The 16,319-nt window shown below is 38.5% G+C and overlaps 1 protein-coding gene across 10 annotated transcripts; it reads left to right on the forward strand.

Moving 5' to 3' along the window:
- The first annotated feature begins 1,800 nt into the window (after positions 1 to 1,800).
- LOC143851573 (homeobox protein ATH1-like) lies at positions 1,801 to 12,944 on the forward strand. 10 transcript variants are annotated; one of them, XM_077361058.1, is made up of 8 exons: positions 1,971 to 2,102; positions 2,437 to 2,517; positions 2,810 to 2,883; positions 7,041 to 8,749; positions 11,663 to 12,018; positions 12,110 to 12,170; positions 12,417 to 12,639; positions 12,740 to 12,944. In XM_077361058.1, the coding sequence occupies exons 4-7, from the start codon at positions 7,706 to 7,708 to the stop codon at positions 12,579 to 12,581; spliced, it is 1,626 nt and encodes a 541-aa protein (XP_077217173.1). In that variant the 5' UTR covers positions 1,971 to 2,102; positions 2,437 to 2,517; positions 2,810 to 2,883; positions 7,041 to 7,705; the 3' UTR covers positions 12,582 to 12,639; positions 12,740 to 12,944. The 10 variants fall into 10 exon arrangements, with proteins under 10 accessions (XP_077217211.1, XP_077217205.1, XP_077217219.1 ...); XM_077361055.1 differs by lacking the exon at positions 1,971 to 2,102 and adding an exon at positions 2,199 to 2,268; XM_077361090.1 differs by lacking the exon at positions 2,437 to 2,517 and having other exon boundaries at positions 1,815 to 2,102; positions 8,614 to 8,749.
- The last annotated feature ends 3,375 nt before the right edge of the window (positions 12,945 to 16,319 follow it).

Here is a 16,319-nt window from a genome sequence, read left to right on the forward strand (position 1 = left end):
AGCCAGGGAGGCTTATCGATTTTGCTTGGCATTTGGGTGCCACGTTAGCAAAATTCCTTGCTTGGTTGACAATATAGCATTGAACTCCTTGGAGACTTCTAGGGATGTCTCCTCGATGTAGCATCATTATCCTCTTCTTGTAACTTCCAAGCTAAAATCCACAAAAGATGGAACTTTGCTTGAAATTTCTTGGGAATGTTTCTTTTTTCTCTTTTTCTCTTTCCTTCCTCTCTCTTACCCCTCTATATTGCTAATGACACTCGTACTTATTTCCCTACTCTCCGAGTCTATGCCGCGCAACTAATGTTTGGTTGCCAACCTTGAAGAGCTGTGTGTGTGTGTGTGGGGGGGGGGGGGGGGGGTAGAGAGAGCAAACAAATTTTTTTTTATGAAGAATTCCATCTTTTTTTTAGAAATATAGTATGGAAGGTATAAGAAGGGAACGTGGATGCCACGTCATAGACAATAGGACTGCACATGGTTCGGTTCAGTTTAGGCAGTTTTTTTTAACCGAACCAATAAAATCAGTTTGGAGAAAATCCAAACCGTAATCAAACGGATCGGAGGTATAACCGAACCGATTTTGACCGATTCGGTTCGGTTCACGGTTTATCCAGTACAAATCCAAATCAAGTAGTTAAATACGTTTATCTATCCATAAAAAAAAGGTTTATCTATCCAAATCAACCATCAACGGTGTGCAAACGAGACCGGCAAGCTCTCTAAGTAAGCTCTCTATGCCCTTTCTGTCTCTCTCTCAACAAAAAATAAAGAGACCCCTCCTTCTCTAACCCTAATCGAGGGTCTTATAAAGGGGATGATATATCCCCCCCCCCCCCCCTTTTCTTCTCTTGGACAGCCCCTCTAACTCTAAGTATTTAGTACTATTCTTTTTACACCTCTAAGTAAGGGGTGGTCTAAGGGGAAGGGGTGAATGTATTATTTACTTTTGAATACAAGGAATTCATATAGACACACCCCCCTATTTAAATCACTCCTATTCTCTTTGCAAATGAAATAACTCACGTTAGATTTGATAATGACACAAAATCAGTTGATCCTCCATTTCTCGGTACGGTTCAGTTAATTTTCGGATTAAAACTCTAAAACCGTGAACCAAACCGATCCTATCGGTTCGGTAAAATTCTAAACCATGACCGAACCAATGCAGATAAAAACCGAACCAAACCCAACCGAAAGAAAAGTTCGGTTCGGTTTATCGGTTTGGCCGGTGTTTTGTGCAGTGCAGCCCTAATAGACAAGCAATAACTACCTGTGAATCTTGTGATTGGGATGCTAAATTGGTAATCCAACACCATAAAGTTACCAAAGAAGTACATTTTTTGCTTGGGAAATCCTCGAGGATGCCATGCATGCATGTGGCCAAAAAAGTGCATTTTTTGCTCGGGAGATCCTTGAGGATGCCATGCATCTGGCGACCAAAATAGTCCCTGATTTTTACATCTCACTTTCTAGTTTTCTTATGCAGGGTCACAACAGTGGATTTCATCATTATTCCCGGACAAATTTAAATCCCATTTTGCTTGCTAGGGACTTTCGTAGAGAGACATTTGGCGACTAGCCTTTGCATTGGGGAGCAGCCACATAGGTTCGCTTTTCAGCAGATTTTGTCTTATTCAGTTAATTCATCTGAGAGAAAGCCCCTAGCAAATCCCTAAAATAAAAGAAAAAAATAATAAACAATCCATGACCAGAATAAGTAAATCAGCGTAAAATTGGCCCGGTATAAATTCATCAAAGATCTTCACACAGATTTTCTCAGTACTCATTTGGCTTCTGCTGACGCTAACAAGTTACCCTCCCGCCACCAAAAGTGTACCATACTCTTGGATTTTAGTTAGATTCTCCATCATAGCAAAACTCTTTTTCCTTCTCTACAGTTTCATTTCTAAAAAATGCTAAAAATCCTTGTCTGAAAATACCTGCCATGAACAGAAATTTGAACAGAGATTTCAGATATTTTGATTGTTATGATTGCAGAGCCTCAGAGGGAGATGGGAAAGACAAAGGAAATCAGAGTGAAAGAGGGAGAAATGGGCCCCCAAAAGCCTGCAAGAGAAATGAGTGCTACTGCCCAAAGGGTAATGTTCTATTTCTTGTTTTTTTTTTCTTTTCTCATGTGTGGCTCTGCTTCTTTCTATCCTCTTTATTCACATTCACATGCTTTAATTAATGGGCCATATATCTGTTGGTACCTCTGCTTGAGTTTTTTGAATGCTTCTCTCGTTGGGTTTCTGCCCATTTGAGGTGTGTTTTTGTCCATTTGAGGTCTTTTGGTTTTTCTGCAAAAGGCAATAAAAAATTGCTCTAGTTTTTTTGCTTTAGATTATGTGTTGTAGCTTGGGGAAGAAAGGTTGAATCCCATGGTTCTTGATTGGTTTTGAATCACATTCCTTGGTCTTTTGGGTTTTATAGGAGAAATAGACCTTTCCTAGCAGTCAAGGAGAAACCCCACTTCTTATTTTAATCTTTCTTCTGTGTAGAACAAGGGACAAGGTATGTTTCTTGATGGGTTTTGGTCCTCATTCTTCTAAGAAAGAAACTCAATTTTATAATGAAAAAAGATTAAAATGCCCCACTTTTTTTTTTAGCTTTCTAGTAGGAATGGAGCAACTAATGATTCATGTTGAATTTTGCACTGCACTTCTCTTGTTTGTTGGGTTCTGGGAAACCCCATTTAACCAGTCAAGGTGTAAAAAAACTTTCTTGTAGAGGAAGAAGTTTGGAAAGCGTAAAAACCCATGTATCCTGATTAAGTTTCATCTTCATTATTCTGGTTTTGGTTCAGCCTATAAGAAGGAAATCGTGTCTTTGGCGATTTGTGGAGGAGTTGGTGATTGGTCTTTTGCAGATGGGATGGAGGTTAGTTCTTCAATATGCTTTCCCGTTGCCCGTATTTGAACTGTTCTTCCAGTTTTATTTTCTATTTGCTTAAAAATTTCACTTGAATTTGTTGAAGTGAAGCGCCTTATATCGGAGGAATTTTGTACTATCATTGATTTTCTGCGCTGTAAGTTTAGAGATTCATATCTAAGTTCATGTGTTGCTTGTAAGAACTACAATGTGGATTTATTGCCCACAATCTGATGCTGCATTTTCATATCTATTGTTGTGTGATCTTCCTACTTTTTCTCGTCCTGTAAACATTGTTGCACCATATAATGAAGCTTCCATGTTTAGATTTAGTTAGTTCGTATTAGTTACTTAGTTTGATAAACATGGAAATCAATCTCTAGGTGAGGTTTCGAAGAATGCAATGTAATACAGCTAAGACAATTTGTCCGTGGCCTTTTCATGATTTCTATAGCTGCTGCTTCCTGGTAGTTTCTTGTCTTTGCTTTACTTGAACCGAAGTGCAATTCGGAGTATTGCTTTTTTCCATTTTGGGTCATATATTAAGCGGGTACCTCTCTCTCTCTCTCTCTCTCTCTCTCTCTCTCTCTCTCCAACAGAAGGGGAAAATTTGTGCGGTACAAGTGTTTTGGATGCTTTCCCACGTCTTATTTGTTTGGGTATGGTTGTTTGTAGTTCCAATATTCATCATGAGGATTTTCTGCTTACCGAGACAAATATATGTGGCCATTCTCCCCCTAGTGAGGGTCACAATATCTTCCCTGAAGTTGATAAGCTCTGGCAGGATTCTCTCTATGAGTAGGTCTTTGTCACAAGGCAGTAGAAAGAAACATCATAGTCTGACCGAGAGTGCATAGAACTAAGCATCCATGACATGATCATCACTCTCACCTAGCATAGGAGGGACCCTCAGTAGATGACTTTGAGATTTGTCCTGTCAAGTAGCCTAATCTTCCTCATCCGCCGATGTACATTTTGACCAACTGAGACCACTCTAGGTAGTTTGGACCATCTATTTTAATTGTAGTGATGTAGGGGTGTCACTCATACCTATTATACCAAATCCATTTATTGGGACCCTGGTACCCATATTGGTGACCTTAGAACGCACATGAGTCAACATCTCGGTCGCTTGGAAACTCAACCAACCCTAGTTGAGTGTAAAACATTCTCCGGTCACATGTGATTTCCCTATTGTGATGCACGAATGAAAAATTAAAGGGACGGTAAAATGTATAGGGAGAAATCAACACAACTCCCTCCACACTTCTCCAAATCTCATGAGATCAGTTTTTGTCTCTTAGAATTTATAGTCCAGACAAAACCATCACCATTTTCCCTTGCACAAACCCTTTATTGAGCAAATCACATCAATTTTATCTGAACATATTTTTTAGGATTTTGAGAAAATAGCACAAAAGAACATTCAAATGTCCTTAAATAATTCTTGAAAAATTACCAAAAGTCTTCTAAAATACTGCTTCATCGACCTCTAGCATCTTGCTTCAAGGCATGATCGTACGATTGTTGACATCAGGCATACATCACAAATGTCACTCCTTTGGGTGCAGGGAAAAAAGGAAGAAAAAATCAGGAAAAGTGGTTGAAACCTGCTTTGATACCAAGTAAGAATGAGTAAAGAGCAAGTAGAGAGGAGAAGAGAGAGAAGAATGGAAGAAGAGAATATGGATTTGGTGATAGGAGCGTTAGAATGACCCCCCTCAAAATATCATTATATTAATAAAATGCTAATCATAATTACAAATATGCCCGTATGACACCCGTAACTACAAGTATGCTCTTCAACAGGGGCCAAATCATTTGGAAGAATATCTCAAATCTCTTTAGCTTTATGATGTCGATACCGCGATGAGACATTTTGAAATCATGCTCTGTTTCTGTCATTGGATAACCAAACAAGCTGACACAGACATACAAATGGATATATCATATATGTTAAGTGTGGAGATGATTCTGATTAAAAGGACATTCTTTTTTATTCCTCTGTTAGAAAGTATTAAACACAGCTTTCCACTGCATAAAATTCGACAATTCATGTCCGTTTCACCTTCTCCAATCTTCATTTGTGTCCTTCCGAACAGTTGTAACCCTCTTAATAGGTAACCGTCCCCTTCTACTGCATCAGGTTCTTTAACAAACTCCTCAATCCTTTATCTTTGCCTTCGACAACCAGATTTGTCCTATATTTGGGCGCTTGAAGGTTATTTGTTCTGCTCCTCTCCATCTAAAGAATTAGGAGTATTGTTGTTATCTGTTGATCACTTGCGTTTTTCTCGTTTAATTCCACTACAAGAAGATGTAGAATGGCCAACTGATCGCCCACTAGATGTGTCCGTCTCAATCTAAAGTTGTCAAACAGGAACTTGTATCTACTAATTCTTCTCGATTTGCAAGCGCTTAACCCTTGCAGAGATTGAACTATCTGTTATAGCTTTAATATCATGGCCCCAACATCCTAAGTTATTTTTTCATCATTGTTGGGTGGTTTGAAAACATGTCATCTCTTTTCCTCTAAATTCAGTCCCATTATTCTTAGCTTTGTCATAGCCCCAACATTGTAAGTTAATTATTCAATTAATCCTTGAGTGGTTAGAAAAGATGTCATCTCTTTTTACATCCGTGACTTTTCCTCTAAATTCAGTCCCATTTTGTCACCTTGATTGAAAACTTGCAAAACGACCAACCTTGTGTGATCCTAATGATTTCCATCAAGATCTGGCCAATCCCTGTAAATATGACGGGCTGATTGGATCAGAATTTACTTTGATACCAGTTTTATGGATGAAAAAAATATGTTCCAGCAATATAGCATCGCAAACTATAAGTAAATACATTGTAAGGTTTTGCAACTCAAAAGGTTACTGTAAAATTTGAGGGATAAATGCCCATGGAAGTATGAAAAAACTTTTGTATTTAGTGGTGAAGAATCTGAGATAACAGTCAAGAATGCTTGCTAGAAAGGGGAAAGGAATAGCATCACACTGTTCTACTCTTGTTGAATCATTCCCCAAGGATTATATCATTACATTGTAATGGTGAAGGGGTAAAGTGTCTAACTTGAAATTCAAGTATTTTCTCATCATTATTGATTTTCATAGTCAACTCCAAGGTGACCCCATTCTTGACCTGAACGGCATAATGGAAAATATTGTTCTTGGTTCTTGTGAGATTTACAAATTTTGAGATTTTTTCGTGTGAGAATTTCTTGTGGAAAACAGAGAAAAATAAATATTGCAAAATGAGGAAACTTAATAAGTGAATGAAGGAGATACAAAAACAAATGAACAGATAAATATAAAAGGAAATGATATTTCTGCACCCTTGATTCAATAATGGCACTCTGCTCTTTACCCTTTAAAATGGTTTCAGGGCATTTTAGGAATTGTCACTGCCTTTAAAAGCTAATTAGGGCGTGGGAATATGTTTCTTGTTTCTCAATACAAATGATACGCAAATCTTGAAAAAAAAAACCGAAAATGTAGGAAATATTGCAATATTCTTGCAAATATCACACAGTGATAGAAATTTTTTTTTTTTAAATATTGCGAGAAAGTATCACGTTTTGTAAATATCGTTCAAGTATTTAGAGGATTTCCGAATCATGGAGATATTTGTGAGTGTTAAAAGGTATGCTAATATTAAAAAAAGGTATGTCTGTTTCAATTTACACGTTTCTTTCAGAATCTTTTATCAAGTAATATTCTTTGGTTATTGTTGCTGTTATGACTGCTTAGTCGATGGAACATTTTCTTCATTCTTCGTAATACATAGTGGCTGGGATGAAGTCCAAATGTTTTGTCATTTCCATAGAGTCACCTGTCTTAGTCACTTGCAAATGGGCACTTTTTTTTTAGCTGAACTTCAATCTGAAGCTGTTTTTTGTCCTTGCTTGAAGAAGAAATATTTTTTCCTCTATTAATAAAATAAATAAATTCCTGAGGAGGTTTATATGTTTCAATTTGTACACTTGTTCATACTCTTTTCTCAAAAAACAAATATTTGTCTGTTATTGTTTACATCATGAGTGTCAATTGTGCTCATTAGGGAATATTGTTGCTTGCCGTGTTGGAGATATGGTCCAGCGGTGCTTGTTTTCAATACCATGTACTTCAGATTTTTTTCTTGCGTGGCATCTAATTTTCCAGGTCATCATTATCTGAAAATGGATTCATAAACCATGCGGACGATTACAAATTATTGAAAAGAATTCCAGCCTGCTAGTATTTGAGAAGTGGCAAGGGTCCAATTGAAGATTGGTTGAAAATGTTCATGAAAGTGGAATACCAAAATTACAATTCTGTCGCACGAGTCCCGGCGAATACTGTAATGGAAATTTAAAGGCTCAGAATACCAGAAACCGTGTCCTAAAGACAGAAGTATCCAAACTCTGCTGATGGTCAGGGAAGGATATGTTCAAAGTGTTAACCATCTGGTGCTCAAAACCTAGTGACCCAATAATCTGCTCAGTTTCCCTTTACAATTTGCAGTTTCGTACATTCTTGGCTAGATTGAGAAAGAAAACGCCTTAATTGCTTTTTGGTTCACGGAAACCACTTCATGGTTCACTAAGGTAATGTGAATTCAGTATGGATGGTATTATTACTGTGACTTGCTAGAAAGACTTGGGAATGGTAATTTATCTTTCTGAAATATAGTTGCCTCATACTATTCAAAGGAAATCTTGGTTAGAGGTTACGATAAACCTTTCTTAAATCTACTTATAGTGGAACTGGTTTTTCAGTACACTACATTTTTAGCAGTGGTTTAGCAGCTGTTCTTGTATGATACACTGCAGTTTTGTGGCATAATAATGGAGAATGATACATACAATGCCTCCCTACCGATAAAAGGTCAAAATCGTATGGCTATTGATCCAACAACATCCCATTTATATACACAGCCACTTAATATGCATTCTGACAGAAGAAATACTTTAGCCAACTGTCTTGTTGGCAACAGTGACTTGCAAGACCATTTTGTTGCCTCTTCACATGTCAATTTTTTGGCTTCAACCAGTGGTTTGTTGGAGAATCTGATTGTGGGTCCAATCTCAGCCACATTGGCATCACCATTAGAGGATTTGAGAACATTTGTTTCAAATGATGGTTGTAATACTTCAAATTCATCTCTTTCAAACTGTTCATATGGTAGAGTAGGGGGTGGTATTGACTTTCTAGCACCCAATAAAGACGCCAGTGTGAATGGTCAACCAAACTCCCAATGGGGCTATAATGAAATTCTGGGTTACCAAGGGCTCCCAAGGAAGACTCCTATGAGCAAAGTGTCTCAGTCCTATCATGTTATAGGAAGCTCACAACCTGGGTTGGTTTCAAACAAATCCAGTGTGATTGAAAATCATCCATACATGCCACAACCTGGTTGTATTCCTAGCAACGAACTTTCCCTTAGTCTTGCCACATGCCAGTCTCCTTTTGGTTCTCGTGTTAGGCATCCTGCACACAATTTTGGACTGGGAATGGGGTTGGGATTGGAGAAAACCCCTACCAATACCGAGGAGCTTTTTCCGGGTTGTGATTCTTATAGATCGGCTCAGTTCTTGCACATGCTATTACGATCAAAATATCTGCACGTGACCCAAGAAATACTTTCCGAATTTTCTTGCTATGCATTACAGAATCTAAACATTCTTGACCATTCACTGGATGAGACCTCACATAGTGAGCCAAAGATGTCATTTTCAAGTTGCTCTACTGGCAGGGGGACTCTAGAGATGCGCTCTGATCAATTTTCTCTCTATTATGGAGAAATCAAAGCTCAGGGGCATCTGAAGCTCAAGGTGCAAAGACGGATTCTTGAAACCAAGAAAGCTGAACTGTTAGCTATGCTCCAAGTGGTATGTTGCTTTGATTTATTAAGGCTCCCCATTCTAAGCTAATTAGTGAATACACAGCTATTTGTCAACTTATCTGGTCATTATGTTATTTACACTTTACAGCCATATGTAGTCTAGCTCATTTAGTATAACCATGTAGATGAAAAGTTTAATGTGTGCACCTTAATGATTTCAGACACATTGTTCCAATGAGCTCTCAATTAATTGCTGGATTTGTGACGGTTTACTAATGTAGAACAAATATAAAATTGATACTCTGATACTAAATAGTGTAGAGCAAATATAAAACTGACATTCTTTTACCAAATAATGTAGCTCATAATAAAAATATGATCCAAAAGTTGACGGGTAGCTTTTAAATTTGAATATCCACAATAGAATTCAAATCTGAAATCAACTAAGAAGTAAATTGCTGTTGAAAAATTACAGTAACTCGCCTTTTATTTGGTAATAAACCAAAAGAATGAAATTTTCTGTCAAAATAGATTAAATCTAGGTTGATTACAACAGTAGGTCAATCCCTTCAAAAATCTTGCGGAAGTTTGTAATCAAAAGATCTTCAAAAGTTGGAGTCTCTAAAACCAAAGATTATAAGTATTATATATAACCTCCATTGTTGCTTCCCTTTTTTTTTTTTTGGGAATGGTAATAGAATTAGAACTTACTTGCAACAAAAAAAAGAAACTAACAGAAACATAAGACAAAAGGACTAATAGAAATATAAAAGACTTGCTAAACAAATAACTATTTTTAAAACACAAACATTCATAACCATTAAACCTTCTAGTTGACTTTAAACAAAAATAAATCAACTTCACTCCAAAACCCCTGTGACTAGTACTGTGAACTTTGCTGTGAACAGTGGCATGAACATATGTGAGTTCTCTTTTATTCTTATTCACTCGTGCAACTTATGTAACTCTTTATTGATTCTTGTAAAAGGACCCATCTGCATCATAGTCTTACATTGAAGTGGGCCCCATCTCTGTCAGAATTGGGCTCTTATCCTGTGTTATGAAAAGTTGTTTTTCCACCCCTCTTTGGCTCGGGCTCTGGCTCTGGCTCCAAAGCCACCAATCCTGGGCTGATATCTAGAGAAAAATGTGGGCTGCGATCAATCTCTTTCCTGTGATCAAAATCCGGCTGCAAAGTTGTTCCGTCATTCACCTTGCTGGTTTTTTTCTATATCAGTTGTAACAATTTCTTAACAAGATTCTCAAGAGTTATTTTCGTTTCACAAGCCGACATTGCATGTTGCCATATATTGATTTGAATCTGTATCAGTCGCCCCTTGATGACTTGAGCATCTCAACTCAACTCAACTCAACTCAACAAAGCCTTTGTCCCAAACTAGTTGGGGTCGGCTAAATGAATCCTTTAGAAAAAATTCATGAACAAGGTAAAAAGAATCTACCCGGTTCTAATCTTGGTTCTAGTTGGGTTCTTCTACGGGGATCATTTTCTTCCATTCTATCCTATCCAAGGTCATGTTCTCTGTTACGTTCCTAGCTATCAAGTCTTCCTCACTGTTTCTACCCAAGTTGTTTTCGGTCTGCCCCTACCTCTTTTTACTCCATCAATTTGGCATGAGTCACCTCTTCTCACCGGAGCATCCAAAGGCCTACGTTGGATATGTCCAAACCATCTTAAGCGTTGCTCTCTCATCTTCTCCTCAATTGGTGCCACCCCCACCTTTTTACGATTGTCTTCATTTTTAATTCTATCTAACCTTGTGTGGCCACACATCCATCTAAGCATTCGCATCTCCGCTACACTTATCTTATGCACATGCTGCTTCTTGGTGGCCCAACATTCTAAGCCGTACAGCATGGCTGGCTTCACAACTGTCTTATATAACTTTCCCTTCAACTTGGTAGGGATTTTACGGTCACATAGAACTCTTAAGGCAAGCTTCCACTTCAACCAACCTGCATCTTTAACATAAAAAAAAAGAGCGGCCCAGTGCACGAGGCTCAAACCATTGCGGGGTCTGGGGAGGGCTAGAAATCTTTAAAATATATAGGAATCATGTTTTTACGGAGTTTCTTTCGAAATCTTACATTGGTTTAATATGACTTATCTGGTTGCTTGATGATCATGTTAATTCTTGCATAGGTCTGCACAAATCATATCAGACAGTGCTGCATATTTCATGAGCATACATTAATTCATTCCATTGTTCACCTATTATAATAGGGATTTGCTAGCGTCCATCGCAAAAGGCATTTCACAGATGGTCACCAACACTTTTCAGCAGATTTTGCATTCATTCATGGGGTGGCTCCTTTCACATGCAACAGACCATCCACGAAATGCCTTCTGCGATGGACGCTAGCAAATCCCATTATAAAATAGTGTCATGAGTGTCAAAACATTTCTAGAAAAAAAGAAGGTTCTCTTAAAAGTGCGAATTTTTATTGCAAGATGATTGAACTTCACCGAGCATGAATTGTTAGAAATGTTCACCGGTTTAGTAGTTTTTAATGACACTTATTTCTCTGGTCTTCCCTCATAATCACCTCTCTACTTCCGTCTCTTCCCCCTTTTCTCTCATTTTCTCCTCCTCCATCCTCCTAAAGCAGTAGTTATTTTTAAAACCACTTCTCATCGGATGATAATAGTCTTACTAATCCATTACCTTCTGTTTTAATCTCATGAATAAATCCTGGAGTGTGATAAAAATGCAGTTTAAAACTCGTTTTAATGGTTTGCCGTTTAAAACTTTTACAGTAAAAAACTCTTTTTTTTGGAGAAAAATGTTTTAAACATGTTAAACACGTTTTTTTGGCCAACTTTACCCCCTACTATATTTTGTAAATTACGAAGTTTAAAATGCATTTTTTTGTGTTTATGTTTTTTTCAACTATGGGTACCATTACATCACTTATGTCGCCTCTTGATTCTTGACGTCAGATTGATCGTAGGTACAATCAATGCCTAGATGAGATCCGGAGGATTATTTCTACATTCCTTACTGCAACTGAGTCAGACCCTCAGTTGCTTGCTCGCTTTGCCCTTCAGACTATTTCTAGCATATTTAGAAACCTGAGGCAGCAAATCACCAATCAAATTCATTCAACTGAAGAATTCCTAGGTAGTGAATGCACGAGAGAAAAAGAGAAATCTTTTGAATCTTCTTTCATCCAAAAGCAGTGGGCTTTGCAACAGCTGAGGAGAAACAATTCGCAATCATGGAAACCACACAGAGGGTTGCGAGAAAAGTCAGTTTCAGTTTTACGGGCATGGATGTTTCAGAATTTCCTCCACCCGTGAGTTTCTTTATAGAAGCGATTTTTGTACTTCCAACTTGATAAATTATACATTTCTGATGGTTTAGTCATTATATTTTATGGGTTTTAGGTATCCAAAAGATTCAGAGAAGCATCTACTCGCGATTCGAAGTGGGTTAACAAGGAGTCAGGTATTTAGAATTAAAAATAGACTATGCAGAAGAGGGATTTTGATGTGATGTTAGCAAGTGCTTTATTTCATCTTTTTTTTTTTAAAAAAATCTCACAATAGGAGTGTAAAATCTCCGACTGTGTAAACCTTGGGATTGAATACTAATCTAACTTGACTGAAACATTTTAAAAGCTTTATGGGCTCTGTGAATTGCTTTTTACCGTTACTCATTTCTCTTCTCCCAATGGTTTCTTTGAGTTATCAGGTGTCAAATTGGTTTATAAATGCACGTGTTCGTCTCTGGAAACCGATGATAGAAGAAATGTACTCAGAAATCAATAAAAATGGTCAAAGCGAAGGAACCGCCAATGATCGTCGAAACCATGGAAGCAGCAGTGACCAGAGACTCCAAACAAACCGAGGCCTCTGAACCTAGCAACCACTCATCCTATACATTTTCGTATCTAGTCGATTTGATTAAATTACAGGTTAGCATGGAGCATTGTTACTCCAATATTTCTTTTTCTGTCAATCTCTTAGTACCAGTGCAAAATGGGTTTTTATTAATCCATTTTGCTTGTTATTTAGGGAGCTCAGAGGAGGGGAAAGAGGTCATCATTTTTGGATCATATTGGGAAAGAAAAAGAATCCTATTGTAAGATGGGTTGAATTTGTAAATTGAGGGGGATATTCAGCTGACTGATAAGAAAGAATCTGTTGCTGCCACTCTCATGCATATGAATATAAATTTTTTTGAATGATGATATAAATATAATTTCTAGCATGTGAAAAACTTTGAAAGCCCAGGAGGAATCAGTAGAGGAATCAATAGAAAAGTATCAGCTTGTTCATCAATTATCTAAGAAAGTTCTTTCACGCTTGAAATCTGCTTATTTTCTGTGTTCTGGCTAAAATTTGTACAATAGTACATAATTTTGTTTTCATGGTATGCTTCACATCACATTGTTGTGATGGTTAATAGGTGAAGCTTGCAATGATAAAATCATGGTTCAGTGCATTTATGTTAAGTATGCTATATCAATTTTGTTTAGCTTCTTCCTCCGCGTTTAAAGAAAACCAACTTCCATAGGTTGCTTAGTTTTGCACAGTATATGAGCAGTCCTTTGGAACTTTGAGTTGATTCTTGTCCATTTCATTGGTCGTGGTTAAAAAATGAGCCCAACTATATGTCAACTACTTTCCCATGTCAACTAGTCAGGAAGCCTCACCTTGCATTTCTCTCCACTCTCCCAATACCTAACCAATAAACCAAAAGCCTCGGAACTAATGTAATAGGGGTGCAACTTGGGTTAAGTTGGATCGGTGATGCAGATAGTGGGCCAAATAAGTGACATATTTGCCCATTAGTATTTATTTACATGTTTTTAATTTTTCATGTTATTTAGTTTCTAGGTTTTTATTTTCCATTCTACTTGTAGGGCTTCTATTTTTCATGGAAATTTATTTCCATCCTATTGCCTGTATACAGGCTTCATGTATTAGTGATTTTAATGATTATATACAGGCTTCATGTATTAGTGATTTTAATGATTAATTGAATTGATTAGCTTCTCCTCTCTGCGTGTTGTTCTCCTTCCTCTAATTTCCTCTAATTTCCTCTACTTCTCCCCCTTCTCTTTTCTTCTACTTCTAATTCTTCTTCTCTTCTTCCCTCTCCTCTCTTTGTTTTCTCTTTGTCTCCTCTTTTTCTCCCATTTCTTCTATTTTTCTTCCCCAGCCTGCATGAAATTTGGTACCAGAGCAAAAGATCCAAGAGAGAAATATCCCATGTTGTACCAGAGTCCAAGAACTAAGCTCGGAAATAACCGTCCGAAACCCATCCAAACCAGTCCCATACTTATAGAAACCCAAAACAGAAGCCTGCCTCCTCTCTCAACCCTTTTCTACAACAACCCCTCCTCTACCATACCCTAAAAGAACCAAAACCCTAATCCAACTCCTAAATAGTACCATCACCATCGTCGTTCGTCATCTCCTCACTTTTCGTTCAAACCTTTCGCCGGAGCCACACCACCGGCACCGGATCCTTGTTGAAGAACCCAAAACAGTTTCTTCGTGGACGGGAAAAAAAAGACAGAAGAGTTGAAGTCCCGAACGCCACCACCGCCGTCGTCAACCTTCGCGGGAGCTTCCTCGCCTTGGCTGGAGACTTGCTTCGCTCCGTGCGTTGCTTATGGGAGAAGGAAACCCCCAAGGGTTTCTGCTTTTTTATATTTAAATCATTACTTAGCTTATAAACTAAGACAAGTTTTACCCCCTTTTCCTCCGGGACACCCCCTCTCCCATTTGGAAAGACCAATTAGCCCCTGAGTTTTTACCCTGGCACGCCCTAGAAAAAAAACAGAATTATTTTCTTCTCTCTCCCCTTAGGAATTGAATTTCTTTCTCTTTCTTCATTATCTCTCTACACTTTCTTTCTTCTCTCTTGCTCATTTTCTCTCCTCTTTCGGACCACCACTTCTGCTCATAATTGGATTTTGCCGTCAACACGAAAGTTGTTCGTAACATCAATCGGGTTGATGTTACATCAATCGTAATCCGATCCTACATCAATCGGGTTGAGGCCAACACTAACTCAACCCGAGATAGCATTCCCTCAACCCTAACCCAACTCGCCTCTAAATATCTCAACCTTAACCCAACCCATATAACCCGAAATCGGGTTGGGTTCAGGTTCACCTCGGGTCAAGCAAAAAAAAAAAAAACAAAAACCCAAGGAAAATCAGGATAAAATAAGAGGACGGAGCTCGGGTTGCCAAGGCCTCAACCCTAACCCAACCCGATTTGCCAAGGCCTAAGTCAGCTAAGTGAGTCTAAACTAAACAACATATTCAACCTCTCTCTGTTTTCCTTCTGGACACCCCCTTATTTAAATCATTACTTATCTTATAAACTAAGACAAGTTTTACCCCCCATTTCCTCTGGGACACCCCCATCCCATTAGGAAAGACTAATTAACCCCACAGTTTTTACCCCTAGGCACCCCCTAGGAAAAAAAAAAAAAAACAGAAATATTTTCTTTTGTTTTCTCTAACAGTTCACTCCCTTTCTCCCCACCCCATCACTCTCTTTCTCTCTCCCTCTACACTTTCTCTCTCCTCAGGAATTGAATTTCTTTCTCTTCATTCATTATCTCTCTACACTTTCTCTCTCCTCTCTCGTTCATTTTCTCTCTCTTCATTTGGACCACTTCTGCTCATAATTGGGTTTCATTGTCAACATGAAAGTTGTTCGTAACATCAATCGTAACCCAATCCTACATCAATCGGGTTGAGGCCAACCCTAACTCAACCCGAGATAGCATCCCTCAACCCTAACCCAACCCAACCCGAGCCTTGGGTTGAGGATGGTCAACCCTAACCCAACCCGCCTCTAAATATCTCAACCTTAACCCAACCCATCTAACCCGAAATCGGGTTGGGTTCAGGTTCACCTAGGGCCAAGCAAAAAAAATACAAAAACCCAAAGAAAATCAGGATAAAATAAGAGGACGGAGCTCGGGTTGCCAAGGCCTCAACCCTAACCCAACCCAAAATTAGATAGGGTTGGCTTTTCCCAACCCAACCCGAGGAAATGCCAACCAAACCTGACCCAAAATCGGGTTGAACCTGTTGGGTTCGGGTTGAGCCTGACCCAAGTTGCATCCCTAATGGAACACGTTGGACTAAGCCCTCTAAAGCTGTCCCACATCAGGTTATGTCGCACCTAGCCTCATACCTAGGCAAAACCCCCCTTAAGACCCTAACGTTGCACCCATAATGGAACATGTTAGACTAAGCCCTCTAAACCTGTCCCACATCAGGTTAGGTCGCACCTAGCCTCATACCTAGGCAAAACCCCCCTTAGGACCCCAACAGTGTAAAGGACATGGCCGAATGCTTCTTCTATCTGACATTCCTCCATTTGTGGACTATCAACACGCCAACGAGAAGAGAGAGATAAATAGAACTAGAAAACATTCATCTCTTGTTCCTCCTCTTTCCCTTAGCGGTTTGGATTAGACCGACCAAACCCAATCATACCCAGTACTGGTTTCCACCCTCATCTTCTCCAGTCTCCTTGGTGTCGAGTTGTTGAAATATGTTAGGTACCTAACCAATATGCCAAAACCCCAATTTTCTATTAAACTCTGAATAAAATTAATATT

Source organism: Tasmannia lanceolata, unplaced genomic scaffold (genome assembly GCF_043159265.1).
Source record: "Tasmannia lanceolata isolate RefF3 unplaced genomic scaffold, GAP_Taslan_0.1 ptg000003l, whole genome shotgun sequence".
Taxonomy (NCBI): domain Eukaryota; kingdom Viridiplantae; phylum Streptophyta; class Magnoliopsida; order Canellales; family Winteraceae; genus Tasmannia; species Tasmannia lanceolata.

Excerpts from the sequence above, each read along its gene's own strand:
- LOC143851573 (XM_077361058.1), top strand. The coding sequence starts at position 7,706 with ATGGAGAATGATACATACAATGCCTCCCTACCGATAAAAGGTCAAAAT. Across the intron at positions 8,750-11,662 it reads TGTTAGCTATGCTCCAAGTG|ATTGATCGTAGGTACAATCA; the intron begins GTATGTTGCTTT and ends TCTTGACGTCAG. Across the intron at positions 12,171-12,416 it reads GTGGGTTAACAAGGAGTCAG|GTGTCAAATTGGTTTATAAA; the intron begins GTATTTAGAATT and ends TTGAGTTATCAG.